Below are 27,233 nucleotides of genomic sequence, written 5' to 3'. Positions count from 1 at the left end.
TGAGGACACTGCGCTCTGCTGACAAACTGCTGGTACAAACAACTAAGAGCATAGATGTGGCTGGGGACTCATTATTTACCAGCTCAGTAGACAAAATTTGGAATATGCTACCTGACAAACTTACTCACCAATCCTCCTTAACACAGTTCAAAAAAAGCCTCAAACTACACTTCCAACAGCATTGGCAGTGTCCCTGCTTAAACAATGACTAATCACCACCCACTGTTCCTACAAACTCTCCCTAAGCATTTCAATCTTATACTCTAATAAGTGTACGAATTCTTGAAGGGACTTAGCCCATAACTCCATGTATTATTGTTTGAAATTGAAGCCACATAATTTTGATGTTGTCTACTATGTTTTATCCATGTATGTCACCCTACTGACAACTGCATGTTATACTTATCTCTAAATGTTTCTATTGTTCCTAATGTATTTATACTCTGCTTTCTGGAGCTTTTCTCCCCGGGTCTCCGCTGAAAATGGACATATATCCAGTCGGACTTTCCCAGTAAACAAATATAAAATAAATAAAATAAAATAAATAAATTAGAACTAGCACCCAACCCTATACTGAGTCCTAGATAATGGTATTGCTCATTGTTTTCCAAAGCCATAGTGCATGTTCTAGCTCAAAAATTAAGTTCTAGTTTCACCCTTCTCACTCACCTTCATATTCCTCTCCCTTGTTTGTCTAAAGCCTCCTTTCTACTAAAATCACTGTGATCTAGATCTCAGAAGCTGTCTCCAAAACCATAAATAATATGTCCATGGTTTCATCTAATATATAAGGCTGTTCATATAATATACAAGGTTGTTTCTAGTTTTCCTCCTTAGTCTCTCCAAAAGGTACGCACCTTACTTTAAGGAATGGTCATCTTGGTAACTCTTCACAAGGCGTCACCATACACATCATGAAAAATATCACCATATTATGTTTATCAGAATCATCTGTAAAATCACGGAACATATCTCAATCACCTTCATAAAAATGAAAATAGTAACCTACAAACCCTTCATCATAACCAAATTGACTTTGTAAAAGATAGATCCTGTCTCCTTATTTGGATTAATTTCTTAGAGAATGTAATGGAACCCATAATGAAAGGTGATTCTGTTTATTCTTCTTATCTTAAAACCTTTGATACAATTTCCCATGCAGGCAACACTGACAAATTTAGTAGTCTAAGGATAAACACCTGTGTTATTCATTAAGTTGCAGATTGGTTCTCTGAAAGTACACAGGAAAAGTTGATGATACCTTCTCATCTAAAAGGCATGTTACTAGTGGTTTCCCTCAGGACTCTGTCCAGAGTCACCCTCTTGTTTGGCATCTACTTCTTAGACATGAAAACAGATGTTAAAAGTGTACGGTCAATCACATTTTCTGATGACTATACACTGGGGGATATTATTGACTCCTTCTCCTTAGACACTTATATCTAGCAAGTGGGACAACACTTGGTGTACTGACTGTGGTCTTAAACTTAATGACAAAAAAAAAGAGTGTAGCGGCCTTTGGTAACCAAGTCTTTCCTACTGATGACCACATAAAGAGGACCCCACTTAATAGTGGGACATTTATTAAAGATCTAAACACCTTTATCAGAAATAAATGATCCTTTGATAATCATGTATCCATTATAGTTAGCAAATCCTCCAACATTGTCCACTTAATTATCAAGACTATATCTGCCAGGTCCAATTACATCATAATCTTCCTCTATTCTTCCCTCATCAGACAAATCATAGAATGCAATACACCATTTGGAATGCATCACTCCATCCACCTTGCCAAACTAGAAAGATTGATTTCTTTTAATAACAAAAAAGCAGTAAGTTCCTTAAGATACTTGGAGAGACAAAAAGCCATCTCACTTTACCTGTTCCTATGTCATCTCCTATATTGTGATCTTTGACTACCATTCCTGGTTCTGAAACATCCTTTCCTACTCAATTTCCTAAAACTCAAAAATATTGGTAACAGTAAAAGCACTCACTTAAAAGAACCCACTCTTCACTGCATTATAAGCAAGATCACTTTGCAAGCTAGGTTTCTCACTCAAAGAATCCCTACCTATGGAATAAGTACAACTGCATGTCAACTAATTTAAATATTGATCTTTAAGATAGGATGGGTGCTCACAGATTTACTATGTGAGCAAGCAGTATGGTTATCACTTAGTAGAGTGCCATGGCTAGGCTCTATATGGTTACTCAGGCCTCTTAGCTGTTAAGAACTTATTAACCTAAATCTGTAACAGTGGCATCTAAATCTTTTCAAAATCATTTTTCTACAATCTTTCAGAAAAATGTATTTAAGTTTTTATGTAGACATCTGCACAACCTTTCCCAAAATCATTCTATTGAAGCAGTGTCATCCAAAGTTAACTTCTCTCTTAGAAAAAAAATGAGCATGATTGTGATAAAGCTACAAAAAAATGTCTCCATAACACTAGTATGAGAACCAGTTCAGTAAATTCCAGCCCTTCAAAACTATAAAAAATGTCTCCATAACACTAGTATGAGAACCAGTTCAGTAAATTCCAGCCCTTCAAAAATAAACTGAGATTAAATAAAATGAAAGAAATAAAACAGCAGCATATGCTAATATGCAGTGTTGCACATTGCCAGCACTTTTCCATGAGATCTTACCCCCACTCTGCCCCCTCCCCCTTACTGCTTATAGATGCTGTTTCTGTTATCAACCTTCTTTAGAGTAGGAGGGACTACATTCTGAGATACAGCAATACAGAGTTAGAATAAATTCTTCTCATTGCCATGTTGTTGTAGTGTTGATAGAATTACAATTGTAGTTCTCAAAATTTCAAATAGATACTCACAAATAAATAAATAATAGGCACAAGAACATTATGGCTTATAATGGGTGCTGTCATTACCAGTTCAGGTTGTTCAGTGGAGTCAGCTGTAGGCTATGCCATTGCAGAGTTCAGTTTTAATCATAAATTCCTAACACCGCCATAATGTACATTGTTGCTCAAGTCTTATCACAGCCATACTGTGCAGAAAATCCTGCACTTGTCTTGGCACATCGGTAGGAATATCAGTCATCCATTTTATCTTAGAGACACATATCTGGGAAAATGTACTGGCATCTATTGTTTCATCTATAGTGCCATCACAGCAAGATAGTAAGAGGTGCAAATGAGCTGTAAAGACAACAAGAGAAGATAAAGGATTTGATAACAGTTAGAGATAATGTCCATTCATACCTTGCTCAGTCCCTTCAATGACAGTTTTTGCTTTAATAGACATAGTGGTAGTTCCTGCTGTTATTACCAGAGTCTCATTAAGCTCAGAGCTGTTGACTGGCACAGAGCGGGCAACAATCACTAGAGAGAGAAAAATATAAAATTATTATACAAACAGGTCATTTTCTTCATTACCGGCTGTCTAACTGACATTCAAATTGCTTATGCAAAGTAAATAAGAAAACAAAGAATATGCAAATAAAATTCCCATGTAAAGACACCACTCATCATTGAGGTGTCATCTAAGCTGTTTGTAGCTACTGTATGGGCTACTTGTTAGTATCTGTTGTTAGATTCAAAGGTCTACAAGACTTTAACTTACATAGTGTTCGGCATAGGAAATATATGCACTTTTGATGTAGATTTTTTTTGTCTGGTTCATGATGTCTGCTAACTGACAATTCACTGTCATCCATGTGGCCTGTTCATTCCCCACTTGGCGAGAGCTTTCTCCAGGGGGTGGTTCAACTACTGAGGTGTGGCTGAGCATGTGCCTCATCCTGATATTTCCTGCTTGGATGGGGTGGGGGGTGACGCAAGCCACTGACCCAGCACCTGAGCCACTAAGTGAACGCAGGTTGTCTGGACTGTAGTCAGAGCTTCATCCCTCACTACAGCGGGGCTGGCTGTTCCTCGTATACATTATTGCAAAGTATACAAATACTAGCTAAACTCGACAATTGGAGGGGGGTGAAATCCTTTACATCTAATGTCATATTCTTTATGAATGGGGTGCAGGGCCAAAGTGAAAATCAAAATTAATTTTAAAAGTTGTTCATACAGTAAGGTTTAGCATTCATTATATGTTTTACAGTCTTGTTTTGGAAAGTCATGTCTTTTTTTTAACCTATTTCCCCAATTACTTGTTGATCATCAGCCCTTTCTTGGCTCATCTGGACCATCCATTCTCCATGGGTAAACATCAGTCATCAAAGATCATCCCTCAGGCAGCTATAACTATGTTTTTTTTTTCTAAATTTAAGCCCTACCCTCAGTGTCTGTGGTAGCTCACATCTACATGATAATGTAAGCCTGATTCTACCTACAGTGCTGTGCACTGCTTGACAAAAACTGCAAGGCACATCATTTGAAAATGTCCAATACACTGACCTATCTCTTGTGGGATACATTTTAGGCATGCTGTGGAGGATCATACCACCTCACTTCCCCTGGGTTGTGGAAACAGACACTAACTATCATCCACTCAGCTAGTTCCTCATGTACCTAATCAAGTATCGGAACTAGATGATTTTGGGAATGCAAAAGGCAAAGGAGATACATTTCTGAATATGTTTCATTCAGCAACTAATGGGGATTTGTAGACTGCTGAGGAAAACAAAATTAGAGGCATTCAGCAATCTGGGATGTGTTTCAGGGCTGAATTTCTGCAAATTAATCTGAATGTTTTCTTTGGGAAGTTAAGGTTTTGTAAAGTACACAATGCAGAAGGTTTGTCATATTTTAGGAATATAGTGTTTGGATTCAGTGTTCATTGGAGTGTTAGGTGATCAGGCTTATTCATAACACTGTACTGGGCTGCCCTGAAAGGCTTCCTCCCTTTGCTACCTTCAGCAGACTTATGTTATGCTTACCATCAGCATTTTCCCTTTGATTTCATTTAAGAGAAGAGTGGGCACAAAATTGCATTTTTTTCTTTCTTTCTTTGTTATTTATCCTTTGTTGACAGAGTAAGTCCCAGTTTGGCCAGGGCATTGAGGAACATCCCCTAATTCATTGTTTGAGTTGGACCCATTTTGGAGGAACACTTCCTGTTTACATTCCAGGCACAGAGGCAGTCCAGAGAAACAGGAAGGCAGAAGGGGAGAGATGATGGAGTGGTGAAAGAAAAGAAGAAGAAAGCAAATATTGAGACAGGAGAATGTGTGCAAGATTCTGAGGAGATGTTTCAAAGAAATTTGTTTGATGGAGATGAGTCAGCAAATGATTGATGTATAATTACAACCCTCTGATTGGGAGAGTTGCAGGGTGATTTACTTAAAAAATTGTTGGCACAGAATGAGACAGAAAATAAAGAAGAGGATTCCTGGGGGGACATTATGGAAAAATATAAAAGGAGGATGCAGAGACAATCCTGAGGAATAGTGAGATGGAAAAGAAAACATATGTAGAGAAAGTAAAACAAGGCAAAAGTGGAGTAGCAGAAAAGAAGGTAGAAGAAAATGAAAAACAGAAGTATGTGGTAAGGATTCAAAGTAAAGAAGACAAAGAAATGTTAAGTGTGGGAAGTGTATGAAGTGTGGGACATTTTAATAGCTCCTTTGGGTGTAAAAGCATATGAGGTAAGAACATTTATTCTTATAAACAGAAACATTTTGTGACATTGTATTTGAGACTTTTTTTGAATGGAAAATTTTCCTTGGAAAACATGAAAAAAGAAAGACTGTAACCTATGGAATCTTTATGCAATAAAAGCATTTATCAGGGAAACAAAAAAGACAATTCATGTACAACTTTGAAGAGAGGTAGAAAGAGAGACTGAAAGGACATTTGAAAATTTCATGTAAAGAAGTACTGGACATTGCAAATATTTATGACAAAAGGGGTTTTTGGACTGGTGGCTGTAATAATGTGTTAAAAACAGAAAGAGAAAAAAAATGCACAAATACCAAGAATGAGAAATGTGAAAGGGAAGAGGAGTTTTGTAAAATACTGGGGACAACCCAGTACATGTTTCTTTCTTCTTTTTTTGTGGAAAAGAAGGGCAGTTGATGAGTAACTGTGACAAAAGAAAATGTTATATTTATGTGGAAATGGGACGTGATGAAAAAATATTAATTGAAATGTTATAAATGTAACAAAACTGGACATTTATTGATGGATTGGAAAAATGAAAATAAGAGTAAGGAGAAAGAAAAAGAAAGAAGAAATTTTAGAAGTAGTAGAAATAGAAGAAAAGGTAGATGAGAAAAAATAATAAAGAGGACATAGAAGAGGGTTGTGAAATAAGTAATGAAGAAGACATAAACTGAGACGACGTAAAAGAAAAAAAAATATTCTGTTGGTAAATGGGTAAAAGATAGAAAAAGAAAATTTAAAGAGAAAAGTACAAACGAAAAAAAAAAAAAAGAAATGAAATGGATGAAAAAGCATATACACAGCTAATGACTGGTGGTTGGTATAATAGTTAAGGTGCCTGACTCACAGACACAAAGCACAGTGTTTGATTCTCACCTTTGGGAGGGAAACTGGATAGGCTTAGAATGGCCTGTTAAGAAAGCTAGCTTAGTAATTAGCAATAAACTTAAAAAAACTATCAATCAAAGGAAAAATGAAAAATTTAGAGTACTTTCTGTAAATGTGATCAGTATTAATAAAGTAAGAAGGAAGCCGTGGTGGTAGAGCGGTAGTGGTTTTGCCTCATAGCAACAGGTTCTCCTGCTTGATTCTTGGCTGGAGTGCCTTCTGTGTGGAGTCTACATGTCCTCCCCATGGTTGAGTGGCCTCTGAAAGACAGGTGTGAATGGGCGTGCCTTCGCTGAAGGTTGGGCATCGGACTGGAAACATGGCACATTAAAAATCTACTGCCAATCATTAGCAGACCGGAGTTCCGCTGTGGTGACCCCTAACCTGGAAAAGATGAACATTAATAAAGTAAGTAGAACAGGGATTATGGAGTGGTACAATACATGTTATGTCGATGTCATATTAGAAGACACTAGATTTTTAACAAATGGAGAATGATTCCAAGCAGAGGAGCTATGGGTAGAAAACAGAATTTGGAATTTGGGAAATGAGAGATGTCCTGGAATAGCAGTATACTATAGAAATACAGTAAAGATATTAGATGCAACTTTAGCAAAAATGGGGAAATTACCCATTGTAGATTAGAATTATAACATTACATGCTTATACTAAATGTAAAGAAAGGGAAAGTTTATTTCCTTTTCTTTATCCATCAGACCTATCACCAAGTACAATATCCCTTTGGTATGTACCTAACCAGGCATATCAAACAATTAAAACATCTACAAAGATTCCTCACTAAAAGAATTCAGGGTGTAAGTAACATGTCCTATGCAGACCACCTCCAGGCTATCCCTGTATTCTGTCTCCTATGGGCTGTTGTGGGGAGAGATCTATGCCTGACATGCAAGGCATTGTCAAACACCAATCTGATGGACCTCTGGCATAACTGCAAAACAAAAAGCACCAGAATTACCCATTCTAAAGACTTAAACCTTGACTGTGATATAAATAGGACCTGCAGGAGAGATAGGTATGTATCCCAAATATTGCCCCTTCTCTGGAACAGGCTTCCCATCCATGTGAAGCAGAGTTCCTCCCTAACCCAATTTAAGTGTAACTTGGACAACTGGATGGGGAACAAGAAATTCATCCCTGGTTTGGCACCTGTATGTCTAATGGACACAGGCAGCCTATAAATGGTTCATCTCCCAGGCCCCTTCTTGTAAATGTTTCATTTTCTAAGCCCCTGCTTACACTTATCAAGGATACCAAAACCTTCAGAGATTGGGGATGCATGGCTAGGCTTAAAAAGTCTCTTGTTGTCATTAGCCTAGTAAGCACATATGAACTGATCAGATGTTAAACTATGTAGTGATAAATCTAAATATTATAATACGAGGAGACTTTAATTGTGATTTAAGAGGCAAATATTAAAAGAAAAGAAATGATGTAAGAAAAGATGTGGTAAGTTAAAACTTTGGGAGGAACATTCATGGACTTACAAAAGGGGTATGCATAGAACTGAAATAGATTATTTTATAGTATCAGAAGGTTTAGTTATAGGAGATGGGAGGTAGTCGAAACCGGATTTTCTGGTCATCTTGCAATATGGCTAATGATAAAGGAAAACAATGAATATATAAAAATAGGTAAAGGAATGAAAAGGATAATTGAGAAAGCATGGGATGAAGAAGTAAATATATCACTAACACAGTTATGGAAAGATCATATTACTGTGAAAATATTTTATAAAAATTGGTCTGAATGGTGGATGATATTTAAGGAAAAATAAAAATGTTTTTTTTTTTTACAGTGACAATATGATATCAGAAAAGTAGAAAAAGAAAAATATAAAAGAATGTATAATGATGCATTTGAAGATTTAGAACATAATGATAGAATGTATTTTGACAAAGAAAAGAAATTATATGAAATAAATCAAGAAAAATACAAGAACTCTTACATAAGTAAAGATATTTTTTGCAAGGAAAAAAGAGAACCACTGAGTTGCTTAAGTGGATTAGTAAAGTAATATGGTAGTATAATGAGAAAAATAAAATATGTTAAAGGAGAAATAGAAAGAACTCATGAAAGAATTATGAATAGTGTAGTACAATATGTATAATAATTATTTAAAGACAAAAGAAGGCAGTGAAAAAAACATGCCCCCAGATTTACTAATCTTCCATGTAGGACTAGTCTAGTCCTGCATGGAAGCAGCCGCTTAGGAGGAGGACGGCAGCAAGCCATGCATATTAATGAAGGTGCGCTGCCTGAGCTCCAAATCCTACATGGAGCATGGACGAGTGCAGGGGGCATGTCTGAGAGAAGAGCTCTCACAATATACACGCCCTTGTAATGAAGGACTGCAGAATGGTCGTAAACAATGAGTGAGACCACTCATAGATGTATGGATATCCCCAGTGACATCCCCCCACATGTATAAAAGCAATACTGAAGATGAAAAATACTTTTTTTTTAATAAAACAGACAAAGTTTAACTGTAGGTGCGTGGGTTTGCCCATCACTTAGCTATGGTTAATACAGGTGAAATAGCAGAAAGAGGATAAAAAGCAAGATATAAGGAAATGAAGCAGTACAGCAATAGTGTAGTGGGCAGAGCATTCGCCATACAAGCAGTTATTCCCAGTTCAAGACCCCCTGCAGTACATTTCATTTTCCCTTCCAAATCACTGTCTAGGATAAATATTTTTATTGCATAACCTAATAAATAACATATATTTCTGAACTGCAATACTGCATTTAATGTAGATGTGAGGAGTCAGTGTCATAATGTTGCAAAGTCCACAGATAATCACTTGACCCATACAGTATCACAGATACAAATGGAAGGTAAAGTGTGTAATGAATGAGAAGTCCATACATGTCTTCAAATTTCCCACCTCCCTAAGAACCATTACACTATTACTGTCTAAAATGTAGCACTAGTAAGCACTAGTAGGTGGCAGTAAGCACTCTTAAGAACTATCAAGCAGTAGTAAGTACTTTTAAGCACTAGTAAGCAGTAGTAAGCCCTCAAGCACTAGTAAGTGATAGTAAGCACTCTTAAGCACTAGTGAGTGGTAGTAAGTACTCTTAAGCACTAGTAAGCGGGTTTAAGGCCATTTGCGTGGGGGTAAGCAATACGCAGACAGGTGAAGCAAGATTGAAGCTAACTCTCTGTAAGCATATATAACCATAGGTTAGCATTGCTTACCCTCACGCAAAGCCGCACAAACCTGCTTACAAGTGCTCAAAACTGTCTTGATCAGTCATTATACATCAGTTGCTGTTCTGGGCAGGAAAAAAATAACCAGCCTTTGCAGGTTGTGATCCCAGGACCCTGCACTCACAGTACTTAACCACTAAGCCAACCCAACAGTACATAAGAGTGAGGTTTTAAGAAACAAACCTCTCTATAGGAAAACAAGCTGAACATGTGAAAGGACTTTCTATACAGCCTTATGTTGTATACCCAGCTACATCACATAAATATGTGAACTGGAGTACTGCAGTAAGCACAAATGTGAGGTGTTATTGTAATAAAGTGTAGAAGTCTCGAGGACCCCATACAGTGTATGTACACATGAATCATGGCTACCAGACACATATATAACCTGTAATGAATAATAAATCACTGCCAAAAAGCAAATATAATGCTAATTAACTGTTAATCAATGCTAACTGCTGCACAGCTTAGCTTGTTAAGTGTAAGCAATGTGTAGGGCAGTCGATTCAATCTGCCTATTGGGATACCTCTTTAAGCACTGCCAACCTTAGGTAAGCAGGTGTGCCCATAGCTTAGTCTTTTCAAAACCGGCAAATCATGGAAAGTGTGGGAAATTGGCCGTATTTAAACCCCACAGGCAGGAATACCTCCCATAACTGGTTGTAGATTCCTACTGCAGGCAGAATGGCTGGTGTGGGTGAAGGCACTTGATTTAGAGCACAGTGCTGGGGCATCCAGGAGTCAAAAATCATGGTATGGCTCCTGGTAAACCACCATGAGCAGAGACTACTGCAGGGGCAGTACCAGGGCTTGCAGTATAAAACGGAGGCCTGGGACAGTCTAGCCTGTGACCTCACCAGTGCAACAGGTATCCCCCAGACTGGTGAGCAGGTCAGGCATCACCATGCTGACCTGAAGTGGCAGAGGGGGGATGTACTGGAACAGTGGATCCAGGAGTCTCGGCAGATGCCTAATGCCCCAGCACTGAGTAAGTACTCATTCTACTAAGTAGTTAATAATTGCCTAGGTTGTGTATACTATAGATAGGTATGGCTAAATATCACTGTATTTCTCTGACAGCTGCAGATGACCGGGCTGCGAACCAGCAAGCCCATGATGCTAGGTTGCAAAGGCTGTGTCGCGAGGCAGGTTAGTAATTTTTCTTCATGTACTGTCATAACAAATAAATATAAAAGCCTTTGAAAGTGCCGTACCAGTATAAATAAAGGTGGAATATGCTGTGAATAAAGGTATAACCTTGGAGTGCTTCTGTTTTCTATTCTTTCATATGTCGTTGTACTGTTGCATTCTATATATAGTGCTGTTGTATTAAGGAGTGTTACCCACACTGTGGTATGCAGATAAAATGTGTATGAAGTTCTGTATAACAATGTTGGAAGTGCCAAGAGGTCAGTCATATTGTACAACTGAGGGAGACTTACATAGAAAACATTAGAAAACTTTACAACGATTCCCTGATACCACAGTGTACTGTGCTGTTAACTGCAATGTTTTTTTGTCACACACAGCAGGGGTTTGAATCTTGTACCTCAGCTGATGGTGGCATTCTGTTTTGTTGGGTTTCTCTAATGTTGTATTAAGGGATCGTTTAGTTGGGCAAATCTAGTCCCTTCTCTTCATTATTATGCCTACTGAAATTGTCATTACTTCAAGCGATGACGTTGTCCAAACTTTGAGACACTTTACTGCTGTGTCAAGGTACTGTTTGCCAGGACATATCCTGGATTTTGTTTCCCTTTTGGGACTTTACACTTGGACTTAGATTTTTTTCTTTCTGTTAATTCATTGTGCAGTCTTGAGATGACATCTTAGACATAAGGGTATTTATATATATATATATATATATATATATATATATATATATATATATATACTTTTACATTTGTTAGTTATAATCTACATGGTGTAGATGATTTGTTGATATTATAATCTTGTATATATATATATATATATATATATATATATATATATATATATGTAGGAGTACTTATTTGTTAAAAGTGCTTCGTTTTTTAGTGGAATTTTTTCAACTTTGCATATTGCATATCTACATACCACCTTACTAATTTTTTACCTATCTTTACCTCCTTGCAAAACCTCTACTCCCTACATCTACTCTCCTTCAATTATATACATCATAAACAGCTGTACACCTCCTACTAAAGTTTCACCCCACTTCTTTATATCTACTCCTCTTTCTTTACTACAATTTTTCTCCCTATCTCTTTTATTTTTCCCACTCTACCACTATGCCTCTCCATACTATTACAAGGATTCTAAATATATCCTTTCATCTCTATCTACTCTTCCATCTAACATCACATGACATAAACCACATACCTCTTAAACTTACACACTCAACTTCTACCTACATACAAACTCTTCCTAGTTATTCCTCAATAGGTTCAACCATATTTTCTACAGACACATTTCTACTAGCCAAAGTAAAAAGATTCCAACAACACAAAGTCTACCATAACTATTCCAAACATTATTACTGCCAGAAAACCAAAAGACAGCCACACCATTCCACTCAAAACACCCTTTCTAACTTAATAAAATGTGGGGATATGCAGCCAAACCCAGGACCTGTTTCCAAATTGCAAAACCACCCAAATCCCAACAAATATCTAAACTTTACTACCATTAATATACAAAGCATTAGAAACAAAATTCCCCACTTCCATGCATGGTTACACCTAAACAGACCTGATTTCACAGCTATGACAGAGACATAGCTGAAGCCATGCATAAATAATACAGAATTCCTACCCCGTAACTATTCATGTCTTAGAAATGACAGACCACACAAAAAGGGTGGGGGCGTTGCCTTAATATACCCAATTAGCTATACCATAGTTCTCTACTCAAAACCCATTCCACATTTCTCCCCTGCTGAACTCTTAGTTGCAATATTAAAACTAAATAACCACAAAACCCTATGCATCATAGTTTTATACATTCCCCCAGGCAATAACATTCCCATTCTAGAAGAGATTCTAGCCTGGTCATCCAAACATATTCAAAATGAAACTATCATACTAGGGGATGTAAATATAAATTGGTCAGATATCACCAATCAAAACCTCCAAACAAATATCAACCTATACAACTACACCCAACTAATTTATGATATAACCAGGCCCAACAATCAAATGAAACAAGGCTCAACCTTAGATTGGATCCTTGTATCTGACCCAAATAAAATCTCCACTTTTGGAACTTTACCAAACACTATCAGTGACCACCTACCAGCCTTCACCATCTGCAAAACTGCTACAATGACCGGTAATCATCACTTAAAACTAATAAGAGACCTGTTCAATTTCACTCCAGAACCTCTAAATGAAATCTTATATCATACTAACTGGACTCCATTACATAACATTCCCCTACATGAAGCAGTTGAATTATTCAATTCAGCATTTCTCAAAATCCTAGATGAGGTAGCACCACCCAGAATAAAGAGAGTCAAGACTAACCATGCAACTTGGCTCACAAAATCCACAAAGCAAACCATGTCCTCTAGAGATAAAGCTTGGAGAACATGGCAAAAACACAATAACCCAGCTGACCTTGTACAATACAAACAACTATGTAATCAAGCCAAAAGACAGATTATTGAAGATAAAAAGACCATTATCTCAAGCTACAAAACCAGCATAGACTAAACCATCAAAAATTCTGGAGAACAATAAATTCCCTTATTCACCCAGGGTCTGACTCCAGTCCCTGCCCATACCCTGATGAACTCCCCTCAGATATAGCCTCTTGCTTCAACACATATTTTATTGACACCATTGCGAAGTTGACCACTACTTTCTCCTCTTCAAACCTAAACTCACCAGACCAATATACTACTTATTCTAAACCATCCTCACCACCATCTTTTTCTTTCAGTCCCATACCCACAAGCACTATAAAGAAGCTGCTTTATTAACTCAAATCCTGCTCCTGTCCTCCTGACAACCTACCTGCTGAATTCCAAAAAATAACTGCTGATTCCATAGCGTTCCCCATTAGTATACTAATAAATAGATCAAGCCAAGAGTCTTACGTACCCAATATCTGGAAAAAAGCTTACATTCTGCCCCTGCACGAAGGTGGCAAAAAGTCCAACATCTCAAACTTCCGGCCAATAGCCATTTTCTCTCTCCATCTCTAAAATACTTGAAAAATGTGTCCACACCCAACCAATCAACCACTTAATCAACACCCAACTACTCACCCCTACCAAACATGGCTTTAGACCAGGCCATAGCACAAATACAGCCCTCATCTCCTTTATGGATACAGTAAATCAAGCACGCGATTCAGGTCTGATCGTCTCTTCACTCTTCCTCAACCTTTCAAAGGCATTTGATAAAATTTCTCACCCCATTTTACTCTCTAAACTTAATAATCTAGGTGTCTCACCTCGAACCCTAAATTGGTTCTCTAGTTACCTTTCTGACAGATATGACTCAACCAAATGGCAGAAATCCTCTTCCACCTTCTTAAATATCTCCACAGGTGTCCCCAAGGTTCAGTATTGGGCCCCCTACTAATCAACTTATTCATCGACAATTTCCATGAGTCACTAATACACAATGCCTTCACATCCACTGAAAAATGGATGTCAAATAATCACCTCACTCTCAACCCAAACAAGACCAAGCTGATTCTATTCACTCCCATAAAAACAACACCCTTGAACACGTCTGAATTTTCTATTCTCTCCCAAAATAATACCTCCATAGAAGTTGTCCCCAGTACTAAACTGTTAGGAGTCACGATCGATGAAACCCTAATTTTTGAACCCTACATACTCAATAACATCAAAAAGACACACAGAAACTAGGTACCCTCTACAGACATAGCTATTACCTAAATAACAATGCCAAAAAACACTAGCCTCTGCCTTCTTACTTCCATCCCTCCTGTATGGTGCCACCATCCTCACTAATATACACTCTTCACTAAAAAACAAACTTGATATATGCTATAATAAAATTGCTAGATTTGCAACACATGCTAGATCCTCATCACATCACTGTTCCTCACTGCAACAACTAAATTGGCTTGAACTTCCACTCTAACTCAACTACCTCCACTTAATTACTGCACATAAAATAATATATAAACCAACAGCTTGCCCAGCTCTCTCCTCTATATTAACTCTACCATCCAAACAGACACCTTAGATCTGAAAATAAAATTCTAATTAAAGTCAATAAACCTCAACTTACATCTGGTCAAATGCTTTACTCCTTCACTACCTCCAAACTTTGGAATAACCTCCCAGACTCATTAACCTCAACCTCATACCCTGCTCTCTTTAAAAAATCCCTCAGACAACATCTCTCTACCTGCTGGTTATGCCCATGCCAAAAATAACTCCTCTTCTCACTACTCCTACTCTCTGGGGCTACTGTTATGCACTCTTAGCAGGTCTGCAGCCATACCTATGACTGTTACTACACTGCCTACACAAATTTAAATGCATGTAAATAATTGCCTCGGAACCAGTAATGTCTATGGCATCTATATGACCAAAAGTACATGTTAATATCGTCGATGGACTACCATAAAACTGCAATGGAATTGCTAAAAAACTGTAAATAGTGCTACATTTTTGATATTTGTATTTTTGATATTTGTATTTCTGTAATGTGACTTTTATGTGGAGCTTTTCTCCCCGGGCTTCCACTGAAAATGGGCTCATCTAGGCTCAGTGGACTTTCCTGGTAAACCAATGCAATAAATAAATAAATAAATAAATAAATAAATAAATCAATAAATAGTAAGTTGTATGAATAATCATACCTCACAACTGTACAGATTTTGTTAGAATGTTCAGATAGAAAGCTGTATGTATAATTACACACAACTGTACAATTTGCTAGAATGTTCAAATAGAAGTTGTATGCATATTCATACCCCTCAACTGACCAAATCTGTCCAGCATGTCCAGATAAATGGCTCACATCACCAGCCTGGCACCGTGTTCCCTAGAAAAATCAGTGTGATGATCCAATAAATGTAGGTTGACATATAATTGATAGTCAGACCTGTACTTAGAGAATGTATCTGAAAACAAACCTGTCATCCTAGCACCTCACCCAAAGTGTATGAGAGCAATACTCAAAATACATTGCATTAACACTTGTATCTTGTCACGCCTGTATGTAAGATGCAGGTCACGTATATAATAATCTACAAACATACCATTGTACAATATAAGGCCATTGGGTAGTGTAATAATATATGTAAGGGGCAGATCACTGCAGTGACTAAGAATGTTGTGAAAACTACAAAGATATATTAGTCGTTAATTTAACTCTCTCTCTCACCGCTACCATATGTGCAAAAATAACCCAATGACACACCTCAATCGGTATGTGTACACACCAAACATTTGTTGGGACATATGTCCTATTGGTTTATAAATATTCACATTTATTTCTATGCATGTGCCATGTTAAAATACTCCCATATTGGTAACCTGTTGCCATCAATTAAACCTTCATGCTGTTGTAATGGCCACTGTTGTTCCATATATGCATGTGTTCTGCTTGTTCTGCTACTGCTTTAAATCTGGTGTCTTGGGTTAATGGGACTACCTATGCATGCTGTTATAACTAATCTTGAATGCTGTTGACTATTACTAACCCATATCTTTCTTAAACCTGCTACAACATAGCTTGTATGGGAAGGCCAGTCCCAGTGGACCCACTTGTCCCACCTCAGCTTGCAATGGCACCGGGCACCAGCATGTCTGGGACCCAGCCTGGGACCTCCTCCTCTGATGGCCATGCACCACCTTCAGGTGGAACCACTGCAGGGGATGGGGCTCACCCCCTCTTGGTAGTGGGGACGTTGAGGATCCTGTCACCATCATCATGTCCGGGCTGTGGTGCATAGGGAGCTCGATAAGGAGTTTCGAGACAGCTTGAGGGCCGAGTGGTGCAATTAGAGGGTGAGCCTGCCACTATTACACAGCTGCCAGCACATTCACCTTTGAGGCAGTGAAGATGCAGTGGTGACTGCCCATGGGTGGAGACCTCAGTCCCACTGTTTCCATTTGGGGGCTCATGGGCTTGCGACTTGCAAACACCCCTCCCCGTCCAACGTGTCTCCCCCACATATGTCATATACTGCCCCTGTATGCTATCTTGTCTGTCTTGTCTGTCATCCTACCCAATCTATCCTCCCCAAGCATACCTACTCTCCTTCCCTGACATCCCACTCTCACCTTAAAAAAAAAGGCAATCTGTTCCCAAAAAAAAAAAAAAAAATCACACCCCATACATAGCTGTCCATTTTGCACACATGCTCACTGGACACATGTAATCTGGTCTAATTGGCATCACAACATATTATTGTTGTCCTCACACCTCTCCCAGGGGTTGGAGTGTTCAAATGTACCTCTAAATTCATTGCATATGCATAGCTGTTGCTGTAGAAGAAATGGGCAGCTATGGACCTTCCCTACACACTTCCTTCACATCCCTAGCTATTTTGCCTACTGTCTTTCCCTCTTTGTGCCCCTTATTCACCACTTCCCTATCACCCCTTTTTCTTTTCTTTTAAAGAAATTAGCATGGGGGTAAGCAGGAGTAGGCACTTTTAAGCATCACTAAGCGGGTTTCAGCCTGTTTGCATGGGGGTGAGCTATGCCTACACAGGTTAAGCAATCTAGAAACTAACCGAGTGTAAGAAACTGTAACCGGCAGTTGGCAGTGCTTAGCTCAGCACAAACCTTTGTAAACCCACTTATAATTGCTTAAAAAGGCCTTAATCACTCTGTATCCAATGGCCAGTGTTCTGCCCAGCAACAAAATAAACTGCCTCTGCAAGGCTCAAACCCAGGACCCTGCACACCATACACAAAGTGATTTACCACTAAACCATAGCAGATATGTACAACCCTGATGTTTTTACAAACATATCGTCCAGCACAATCAGTCAACAGTACAGAAAATGTCGTAATAGCATACCATACAACTGTTAATGCAAGACGTCTGGACAAAGTGTGCCACAATATGGGTACAAATAGGGATATATGTCAACTACTGCTCTAATACACTTAACATGATGCTAGTTACACAGTAATATGTATTAGAACACATATGTAGAAGGAGATTAAGTCTGAAACACAAAAGTGTTGGCAGTAGTTACTGACTTAAGTGCTGTGATCATCCATGTCAATTGCCAAGAGAATGAGGTACAGGCCAAAATATGAGCTGAACATGCATGTACATATGGGCAGATATATATCTGTAAATGTAGACCGATAGACAGCTATATATATATAAAACTCAAAAATAATCATATAACATCAATTGTATATAGATAGATAAATATGTTTATATGTATGTATGTATATATATATATATATATATATATATATATATATATATATATATATATATATATATATATATATATATATATATATATATATATATATATATATATTGGTCTACTATGGTTGATTGAAAACTCACTTGACTGAAAATGAAATTACTAGGACCACTTCACTGAAAGCTCACTTTACTGAAAACTCATTTATTTGAAGCTCATTTCATTGAAAATCATAAATGTCCTTTTCCCTACTGCAGTGCAACCCTGGAGTTAGTATATAAAGTAAGGGGGGATGTGGGGGGCACAGCACCCCACATCTGGGGGTGTGGGGGAGTAGTCCCCCACATATAATAAACATTTTAAACTATACACAGTGATAATTACAAATGCAATAAATGTTTCCAAAAGAGAATATATAACCAAGATATGTGTATACACACACACACACATATATATATATAGATACATATATATATATAGATATAGATATATGAGATATATATAGGGACATACACATATACACAGATAAAAGGTATTCGTAGTCATACATATGTAGAAGTAGTGTGGAAGTACTGGGTGCAAAGTATATCCCTCAGCCACAAGCCCTGTAATTCATACCTGTGAAATGTGTAGTGTGGCAACCATTCCCACAAATGAGAATACTTACATTAAACATAAACCCACTCAAAATTCAAAGGACATGACACGACACTTAGGTATGCTTACAAAGAAAACCTATATTTGTGTACTATACAATAATGTATGCCAGTACTTACACCACATAAATTTTGAAATATGTAATCAGTGATGAATACAAGGCCCACACAAAACAGTAGATGCAAGCAATGTGGATATATATACCATGCCATGCTGTCCAGGGCAAGGCCTTTACTTAGTACAACAGTAGACACATGATTTGCCTTCAAGATAAGTAACAATCAACAATTACAGATGTAGTTCAGCAAACTCCAATTACACCATGTAGTTAAGCCCTAGGGGGAAATGTAGCACTTGTGGTAATGTCACAGTATCTCATACATAACATTGCTTAACCTAACATCTCACTATCACACTGACTGACTGAACTTTGTATAACACTGTAAGCTGTAGCCCACCACTGTTCCCATGGAGGAATGTATGAAAGTGTACACCCTTACAGCTCAATGTGTCTTAACACTTATATCCCTGAAAAGGTGTCACAGCCTAGGTTAATGGCATTGAACATCCCCCCGTAAAAGGCTGTACAAGGGCAAGGAACACTGTGTACCACACACTGACCTCTGGAATGTACAAGGGCACATATGTCTTGTCCAGCTGTTGCCCCCATATATATGGACCTTGCCCAACAGTTGGTGTGGGAGTCCATGACATGACTGGGATGATAGCAGTAATGCTAGCAGTAAATAATGATAGGCCATTACCTAACAACCACTTACTGTATCACAGCAGGACAAAGACTGGCATATATGTGGAGGACAGAGGCAGGAACACAGGGCCATATTTGCATTATTGCTGTTACACACCATGGAAATTGCTGGTGTTACAGGATTTGTTGCAACATACCCTTATGCAGGAATACAACATCGAAATACAAATGGATGTAGCCATGTAGTGATAGCACTCAACAGACAGATTGCCACTGATATATCTGGGACAATACCTGTGTGGTGCACAGACAAAACCTAACAGCCAATCCTCTGGCTATCATATGGATAGGCCCACAGTTGAGAGCTATGCAGACAGACTACATTCCATGCTAAAGTACCATGTACACAGAAACCCTATAAGAACCAGCAAGATACAATGCACACAACACTACTCACACTGTCTGTAGGTCTGGAACCTTACCCAAATGTGTATTTAGCCTGCATCTGCAGGTTCTGCTGTAAGAGGTATTGCTACCTGCTGTCTGTAACACTGATGCCAACACACAGCAAGGATGTCCATCACACAGGAAATGTAAAGGGACCACGCCCACATGATGTAGGGATTTATAATGGGTGGTTGCCATGACAGTGGTAATTGGACGTACTACACATGTGTGATCATATATATATATATATATATATATATATATATATATATATATATATATATACATATGGCTATCTGGATAAGTATATGTACATATATTTCCACCATATGTCCTGAACATGGATTGTAGCCCTATCCCCCTATAGTCCCAAAGTTGTATTGCAAGGGGATGCCAGGTATGAATAGCAGGAATATTAGTACACTATTGCTACTGTCATTGGGATTGTCTTCACAGACATGGTGTGTGTGGAAGGTCACATCTGCTTATAACATGTGTGCCATTGGCTACTGACAGATATCCTAAGGAAATCATTGTAATGTACCGCTGCTAGCATGTAATGCCCCTGTGGACTGCAGCAGAGATATTGGCCAATATATGTGGAAATTCTGACACACCCTGTACAGTCCAGATGTATACACATAAGCCCTTAGTGCACATGTGTAGCATTCCTGCCAATATGGATAAAGACAGCCATGTAGATAGGTATAACACATAATGACTGGTATACATTTGCCACCAGAGGTTATGCATTCACACACCCCTGTCTGGCCTGACACATAATGACTGCTAGTACTGGGGTGCCATGGCCACATACTACCCACTAGACGTTGACATACATCTGTACAGCATCCCACTGCTCTGTCTGACATACATGACTTTTAAGGGAGGCATGGCAGCAGTACATCTGGCAAGTATCTGCACATGACATCTCACTGGGTAAGTACACTAAGCTGCTAGGCATGTAACAATACACTGTGCAGGCTACAGGCAGACTGGCTCAACACTGGCCTACATCTCCTATGGGGGAATGCATATGTACCTACATATATAGCAGGCTCTACAGGCATATCACAGCATAGGGCAAGATACACATGTGTGAAAGTGCATAACCACAACCAATGTGAACAAAGCCACAGCCTCATATGGTAAGCTAGCATAATATTCAAGTATATGGACTATCTGTTCTACACCATCCTCATAAATGTCACTCACAGAATGTCCCTACATATACTGGCCTGATACACAATTTGGTCTGATGGCTGTCTGTGGTATGGGACATGTGTGTGTATGGTCATACAAACATGTTCGCTAATATGGTACCATGCAATGGGGCAGCATGTAACATGGGATAGGAGGGGAGCTAGAAAAATGACATCTACCACAGTCTGTACACAGGCTGAAGTACATATTAACAATACACACACTGTTGACATTCACCATAAGTATGCAGACCTCAGTACTGTACAATCATCCACAGAATGTCCAGGTTATGTCATGAAATATAACACCTACTGTACATAACATGTGTAGCAGTCTGATATATCACTGGCTTGTTATCAGATATGATGACACTAATTATGGTGTACGGCACATATGCATCACTTCATGCACAACATATGTACAAAGTTTGACTGAGGTGTGGCTGGAAGCACATACACAGGGCCAATATTGACATGTTGCTGTGATACCCTCATACATTTACTTTTGTAACAGGGTTTGTTGCTACATATATCCTATGAGGGATATAAAGTCAGTAACTGTCATGGCCTTCACCATCTACAGACTGCAATCCTTACACTACGTTCTGCAGTCCACAGATGGATTCTCCGTGGCTACCACAAGAAACCAAAGGCACAACACTGGCCAGTCTGCAGATGACCCTGCAAATGGGGATTCCTCATAAACATGGAACTGACATGGCAGGTATTGCGACATGTATGACAGCCTTATCCAGACAAGCACTGTTAAACCAACATTACTCCAAATGCAGTATAGCAGCACTTACAGTCTGTAGTCAGGTCAGGCAAATCCCCCTCCTGTTTGTTGCCTTCTTTCCACAGTGTATGTTGTTAGAGGTAAATCCCCAATCCATCTGAGATGCTGTTTGCCAAACAACAGATCTAGATCCTGCTCACAGTGAATGAAAAGAGCCAACACCACCATGATGTTCCTAGCATTGGAGTGTGTTTCCATGCAATCAGCTAGAGGAGGGCTGCAATTCGTTCAAAGGCCATCAGCTTATCATGAGCATCACTTAAAATACACATGTTGCTGCCTAAGCAAAGCAGGTGTGGGTCTCCACATCCACCAGAGAGAGGGCGGGAGAGGCAGACAGAGGCAAATACCTGTCACGGAGGGGTAGGAAAGTAAAACTGAAGCATGTTTGTGTCACACATCTACCAGCACAGGGTGTCAAACCCCCGACAACTATGTAGTGCTATCACAGTTAGATGCAGTTATTGGATGTGCCACATGGGTTACCTGTTGTGGAGCACTCAGAATATATATGTGATGGTGAGTGACATCTGCAACAGTGATATGGTAGATATATGGTAGTTAATGTGCACATGCCTGCCTGCATGAACAGGTGCCAGCATCAGCACAGCCACACTCTCACAGGGATGCACACGCATTGATACACTTGGCAGGGCCAGGAGTACAACTCATCAGTAGTGGGATTGCCACAACACATCACTGTGCAGGTATCACATGCACCACATGGGTCATATGGAGGTTGTAAGGGCAAAGATTATGAGGAGGTGTCAGACATTAGGCAGCATGCTTGAGTATGCCCATGGGGGTTGTAGTGAGTGTGGATGTAGCCATATGCACCAAACAACACACACACAAACACACTGGGTGCCAGTACTGACATGCTTGGGTGGATGTCTGCATGGGTGAGTGGTGGTCAACTGTGCCAGCAGGCTATACAAGGGTATGGGATGGGTATACCTTGGCATCAGGTCACATGACATTGGTCTGCATTGTGCCACAGGGCTGTAGTTTCTGAATTTGCCCACACAGGTTAGTATTGTAACCCCCAGCCAGTCACCTGGGTGACCATTGTGTGTGGCCAAGGCTGTGCATCACCTGCCATGTATGTGTTCCTTTGTCCATGAAATGGATGGTGTCTAGGATGTGCACACCTCCCACATGCATGAACAGTGACATGTGGAACTGTACCTGGGGTGTCTGGCCCATGTTGTGAACACGGATTATCATCAGATGTGCCAGTCTTGCCCACCTGTGGCAGGAACTGGTAATGGGCAGCAGGTTTATCCCAGCACCTGCATTGATAGAATGCTAACAACATTCCCTGATGTCAGTGGCATATGTCCATACAGGGCATGTTGTCAGGCATGGCATATCCATTTTGTGTCACATGTGAAGGCACCACAGGTGGTACAGGTGTCCATTGGGGAATATGGGCAAGGTGCACTGTCTGCATGTACATGCATATTGAACAGATGGGCAGGGTGACATGCCCTCTGTAGCTCACTGCTATCACTCCATAGTCACTATCGGTGGCCAATATGCAGTGTACTACCTACATATTGGCTGTTGCCTAGGCATGTGTGTGTATGACACATGGGTTGAGAGTGTGCTCTGTGTAATACTGGGGTTGCTAACTGTGATTGCCTGTCCTTGATGTCACATGTATGGGCATGGCTTTGCACCCCAGCCTCTCAACTATCTTTCATCTGTTATCCCAGTATGATTGACATTGTGATATATAGTAGGGCCACCATATAAGAAATATGCAAAACCCACTCCACATTGGCCACAGGTGTCACACACTCACAACCATCTCTACACAGGATATGAGTTACAAACACACATACAGCTGTCAAGTCTGGGAGTAGAACCCCTACCTAACTAGTTTATTGCACTACAGCACTACACAGTTATAGTACACACCACAGACATTACTGGAGTACTCCTTCCCCAAAGGTGTATTTCACAATGGAAGACATCAGCAGGATTACCAAAGTAGGGCATTTGGAATGTACTGCATGTGTCTAGCCTATAATGCATTGCTCCATACACAGACATTGGAACACACACAAAACATCCAGTACTGCCATGGGTGGGGATGGAACCCTACCACAGTTCTAAATCACACTCCAGCAGTACGCAGTTACCTGATGCACTACAGAGATTACTGGGCTACAACCTTCCCAGAGGTGTATTTCTAGGTGGGTGACATCAGCAGCTTTGCCAAAGTTGGATATATGAATTGTAAGGAGTGTGAGTACCCTAAAAAAGCATTGTTCTCTACACAGTCAGGGACAGACAGACAAGCGCACACACACACACACACACACACACACACAATTGCCAAGTCTAAGGTTAGAACACCTATCTAACTACTTTATCACATTACAGCAGTACGCAGTTACAGGACACGCTACGGAGATTACTAGGCTACACCCTTCCCAGAGGTGTATTTCTAGGTGGGTGACATCAGCAGCCTTGCCAAAGTTAAGCATACAATTTGTAAGGAGTGTGAGTACCCTAAAAAACATTGTCTCTACTCAGAGACAGACACACACACAGTTGCTAAGTCTGGGGTTAGAACACCTACCTAATTACTTTATTACACTACAGCAGGATGCAGTTACAGAATGCGCTACAGAGATTACTGGGCTACAACCTTCCCAGAGGTTTATTTCTAGGTGGGTGACATCAGCAGCCTTGCCAAAGCTGAGTATTTGAATTGTAAGGAGTGTGAGTACCCTAAAAAACATTGTTCTCTGCTCAGTCAGAGACAGACAGTCACACCCACAAATGCACACACACAGTTGCCAAGTCTGGGGTTAGAACACCTAAACTACTTTATCACACTACAGCAGTACACAGTTACAGGATGCACTAAGGAGATTACTGGGCTACAATATTTCTGGAGGTGTATTTCTAGGTGGGAGACATCAGCAGCATGGCCAAAGTTGAGTATATGAATTGTAAGGAGTGTAAGTAGCCTAAAAAGCATTGCTATCTTCACAGTCAGACACGCACACAAACACACACTCACATAGTTGCCAAGTCCGTGGTTAGAACTCCTACCTAACTAGTTTATCACACTACAGCAGTACGCAGTTATGAGACACACCACGGAGATTACTGGACTACAGCTCTCCCAAAGGTGTATTTCACATTGGATAACCTCAGCAGGCTTATCATAGTAGGGCTATGGGGAGGGCGGTGTGTGCATGGGCCATAACCCATTCATCTAGAGATTGACACGCCACATGAGGGCACACACAGGGTCATATGTCACAGGTACGTGTATACAGCTGCTAGATGACTACTTCCTTGTACAGTCATGTTGCACAGCTGGCACGTGCACCACATAGTCTGTAATGCTGACAGATACTGGTGGATATTATCTGCAGTGGGTGACATCTGCACCTCATGTGTTTGAGGCCCTTTGGCTGTGTGCTGGGTGGGACATGGCTGGATGGCTCCTTGTCATGGTCACCCTCTTCCACACACATCTATGTCCGTCTGCCTTTGGCTTATTATAGTTTGTTGTCTTTACATATATGTCTGTATTCCTATCCACTGTGTGTGCAAGGCAGGAGTGATGTATACTGACATGTGTCTGCACTAAGAACTGTGACTGCCAGATATGTCTGGTCCACTGGTGTTTGCAGACATGGCCTTCATGTGTTTAAGTGTGTAAGCATGCCCAATATGGCTGTCTGTATTGCCTGGGCGGATGACGTCTAGGTAGTTTGTACTGCGGTGCTGACCTTTGTGTTGTACACCAACAGGTAGCATGATGTGTATTCAGGGTATCCATCAGTCAGTTGGCATTGACTGTTGCTACATTTCTGCATAGCGGGGGACACCTGACTGTTTCTACATTTCTACACAGGTTTGGGGGGGCACACCTGACTGTTACTATAAGTCTATGTAGGATGGGGGGCCACACCTGATACTTGTACACATTTGCTAGGACTGTACTGGTATGTCGGGTACTCCATTTCAGTCTGCAGTCTTAACTATTGTGCTGTCTGGAAGCATACCAGTGTACTACAGATCTTAGCTTTTAATTACCTATATATTAGATTCTGACTTCCTAGCCATCACAACTGACATCCAACTGCCTGGCGTGCTGTAGTCTGTCTGTGTAGGCCTGGGTGGGGGTTACCCATAGGCCTCATTCAGAGGCCATAGTACAGCATTTGTTTGTGTTTGTCTACACCTGTCCTGCTGGCTGTGGGTGTTGTTGGGTATGTGACCCCCCCCCCCGACTGGCATGTGTGAGTCACTTACCTTGTGGATGTCCCAGTATTGAGGGTGGTGCTGCAGAGCTGCCTATGTCAGATGCACATAGTACACTCCCTATACATGGTTGTGCACAGGTAGTGTCATGTTTGGCATCCCTTTTACTGTATGTGCGAGTCAGAGAGAGGTGTCATTCCCTGGGTCCCTACTGTGTCAGTACATGTGCTATGCATTGCCTCTTTGTCAAGGACAAGGCATACTGGGCACACCTCCTTCTGCCTACTGGGGCAGGCTCAGGTTGTTCCTCCTCCGAGTCACTCTGTGCCTGGTACAGGCCTTGGCAATGGAGGGGGGCTGTGTCACCCTGCCCAATGCTGTTCCTGCTGCAGCTGTTTCCTCAGGATCATATTGTGTAGCATGGCACATACAAGTACAATTTGGGTACATGTAGTTGGTGAGTACTGCAAGGCTCTACCAGATGTGTCCAGGCACAGGAACCATGACCACAGCATCCCAAACACATGCTCCATTATGATTCTTGTTTGTGGGTGTGCCTCATTATGGAGTTCTTGTTCGGGTATGTGTGCATTTCTGATGGGTGTCATCAGCCATGGCTCCAGTGTGTATCCAGCATCCCCCACTACGTGATCGTGTAGGATGTCCCCAATGGCAAATCGCTGGTACAGCTGTGTCAGACGCCAGATGTGGGAATCGTGATTGCTTCCAGGGCAGCCAGCACATACATTCATTATTATGCCCTATGCATCACACACAACCTGGTAGTTGATGGAGGGGAAGCCCTTGCAGTTGATGTAGACACTACCCCGCTCACTGGGTGGTGCTTTAATGCATATGTGCATGCAGTCTATTGCACCCACTACCTCAGGATATTCTGCTATTTGGTGGAAGAGACACATATTGCTGGCCAATGCCTCACAGGTGTTGGGGATATATATGTGCTCACTGACATGTGCTGACATGGCATCAAGGAACTGGTGGAGTACCCTGGATGCTCATGCCTGTGAAATCCCCATCATATCCCCAGTTGGCCTTTGGAAGGTACCTTTAGCTAGTATTCTTAGGCCTACACATACCTTGGTATCCACTGGGA

General features: G+C 40.3%; 1 protein-coding gene across 5 annotated transcripts in view; it reads right to left on the bottom strand.

The window, feature by feature from the left end:
* LOC122812119 (adhesion G protein-coupled receptor E2-like) overlaps window positions 1-27,233 on the bottom strand; it is a 1,702,710-nt gene that overhangs the window by 479,450 nt on the left and 1,196,027 nt on the right. For all 5 annotated transcript variants that reach the window (XM_044084406.1, XM_044084405.1, XM_044084408.1 and 2 more), the window contains one exon: window positions 3,234-3,353. In XM_044084406.1, coding sequence (XP_043940341.1) covers window positions 3,234-3,353 — 120 coding nt within the window. The remainder of the gene's footprint in view (window positions 1-3,233; window positions 3,354-27,233) is intronic.

The sequence above is a fragment of the Protopterus annectens genome, chromosome 9.part0 (assembly GCF_019279795.1).
Source record: "Protopterus annectens isolate FY-2018-M chromosome 9.part0, PAN1.0, whole genome shotgun sequence".
Classification (NCBI taxonomy): Eukaryota; Metazoa; Chordata; order Ceratodontiformes; family Protopteridae; genus Protopterus; species Protopterus annectens.
This window is presented reverse-complemented; position numbering and strand designations above follow the sequence as displayed.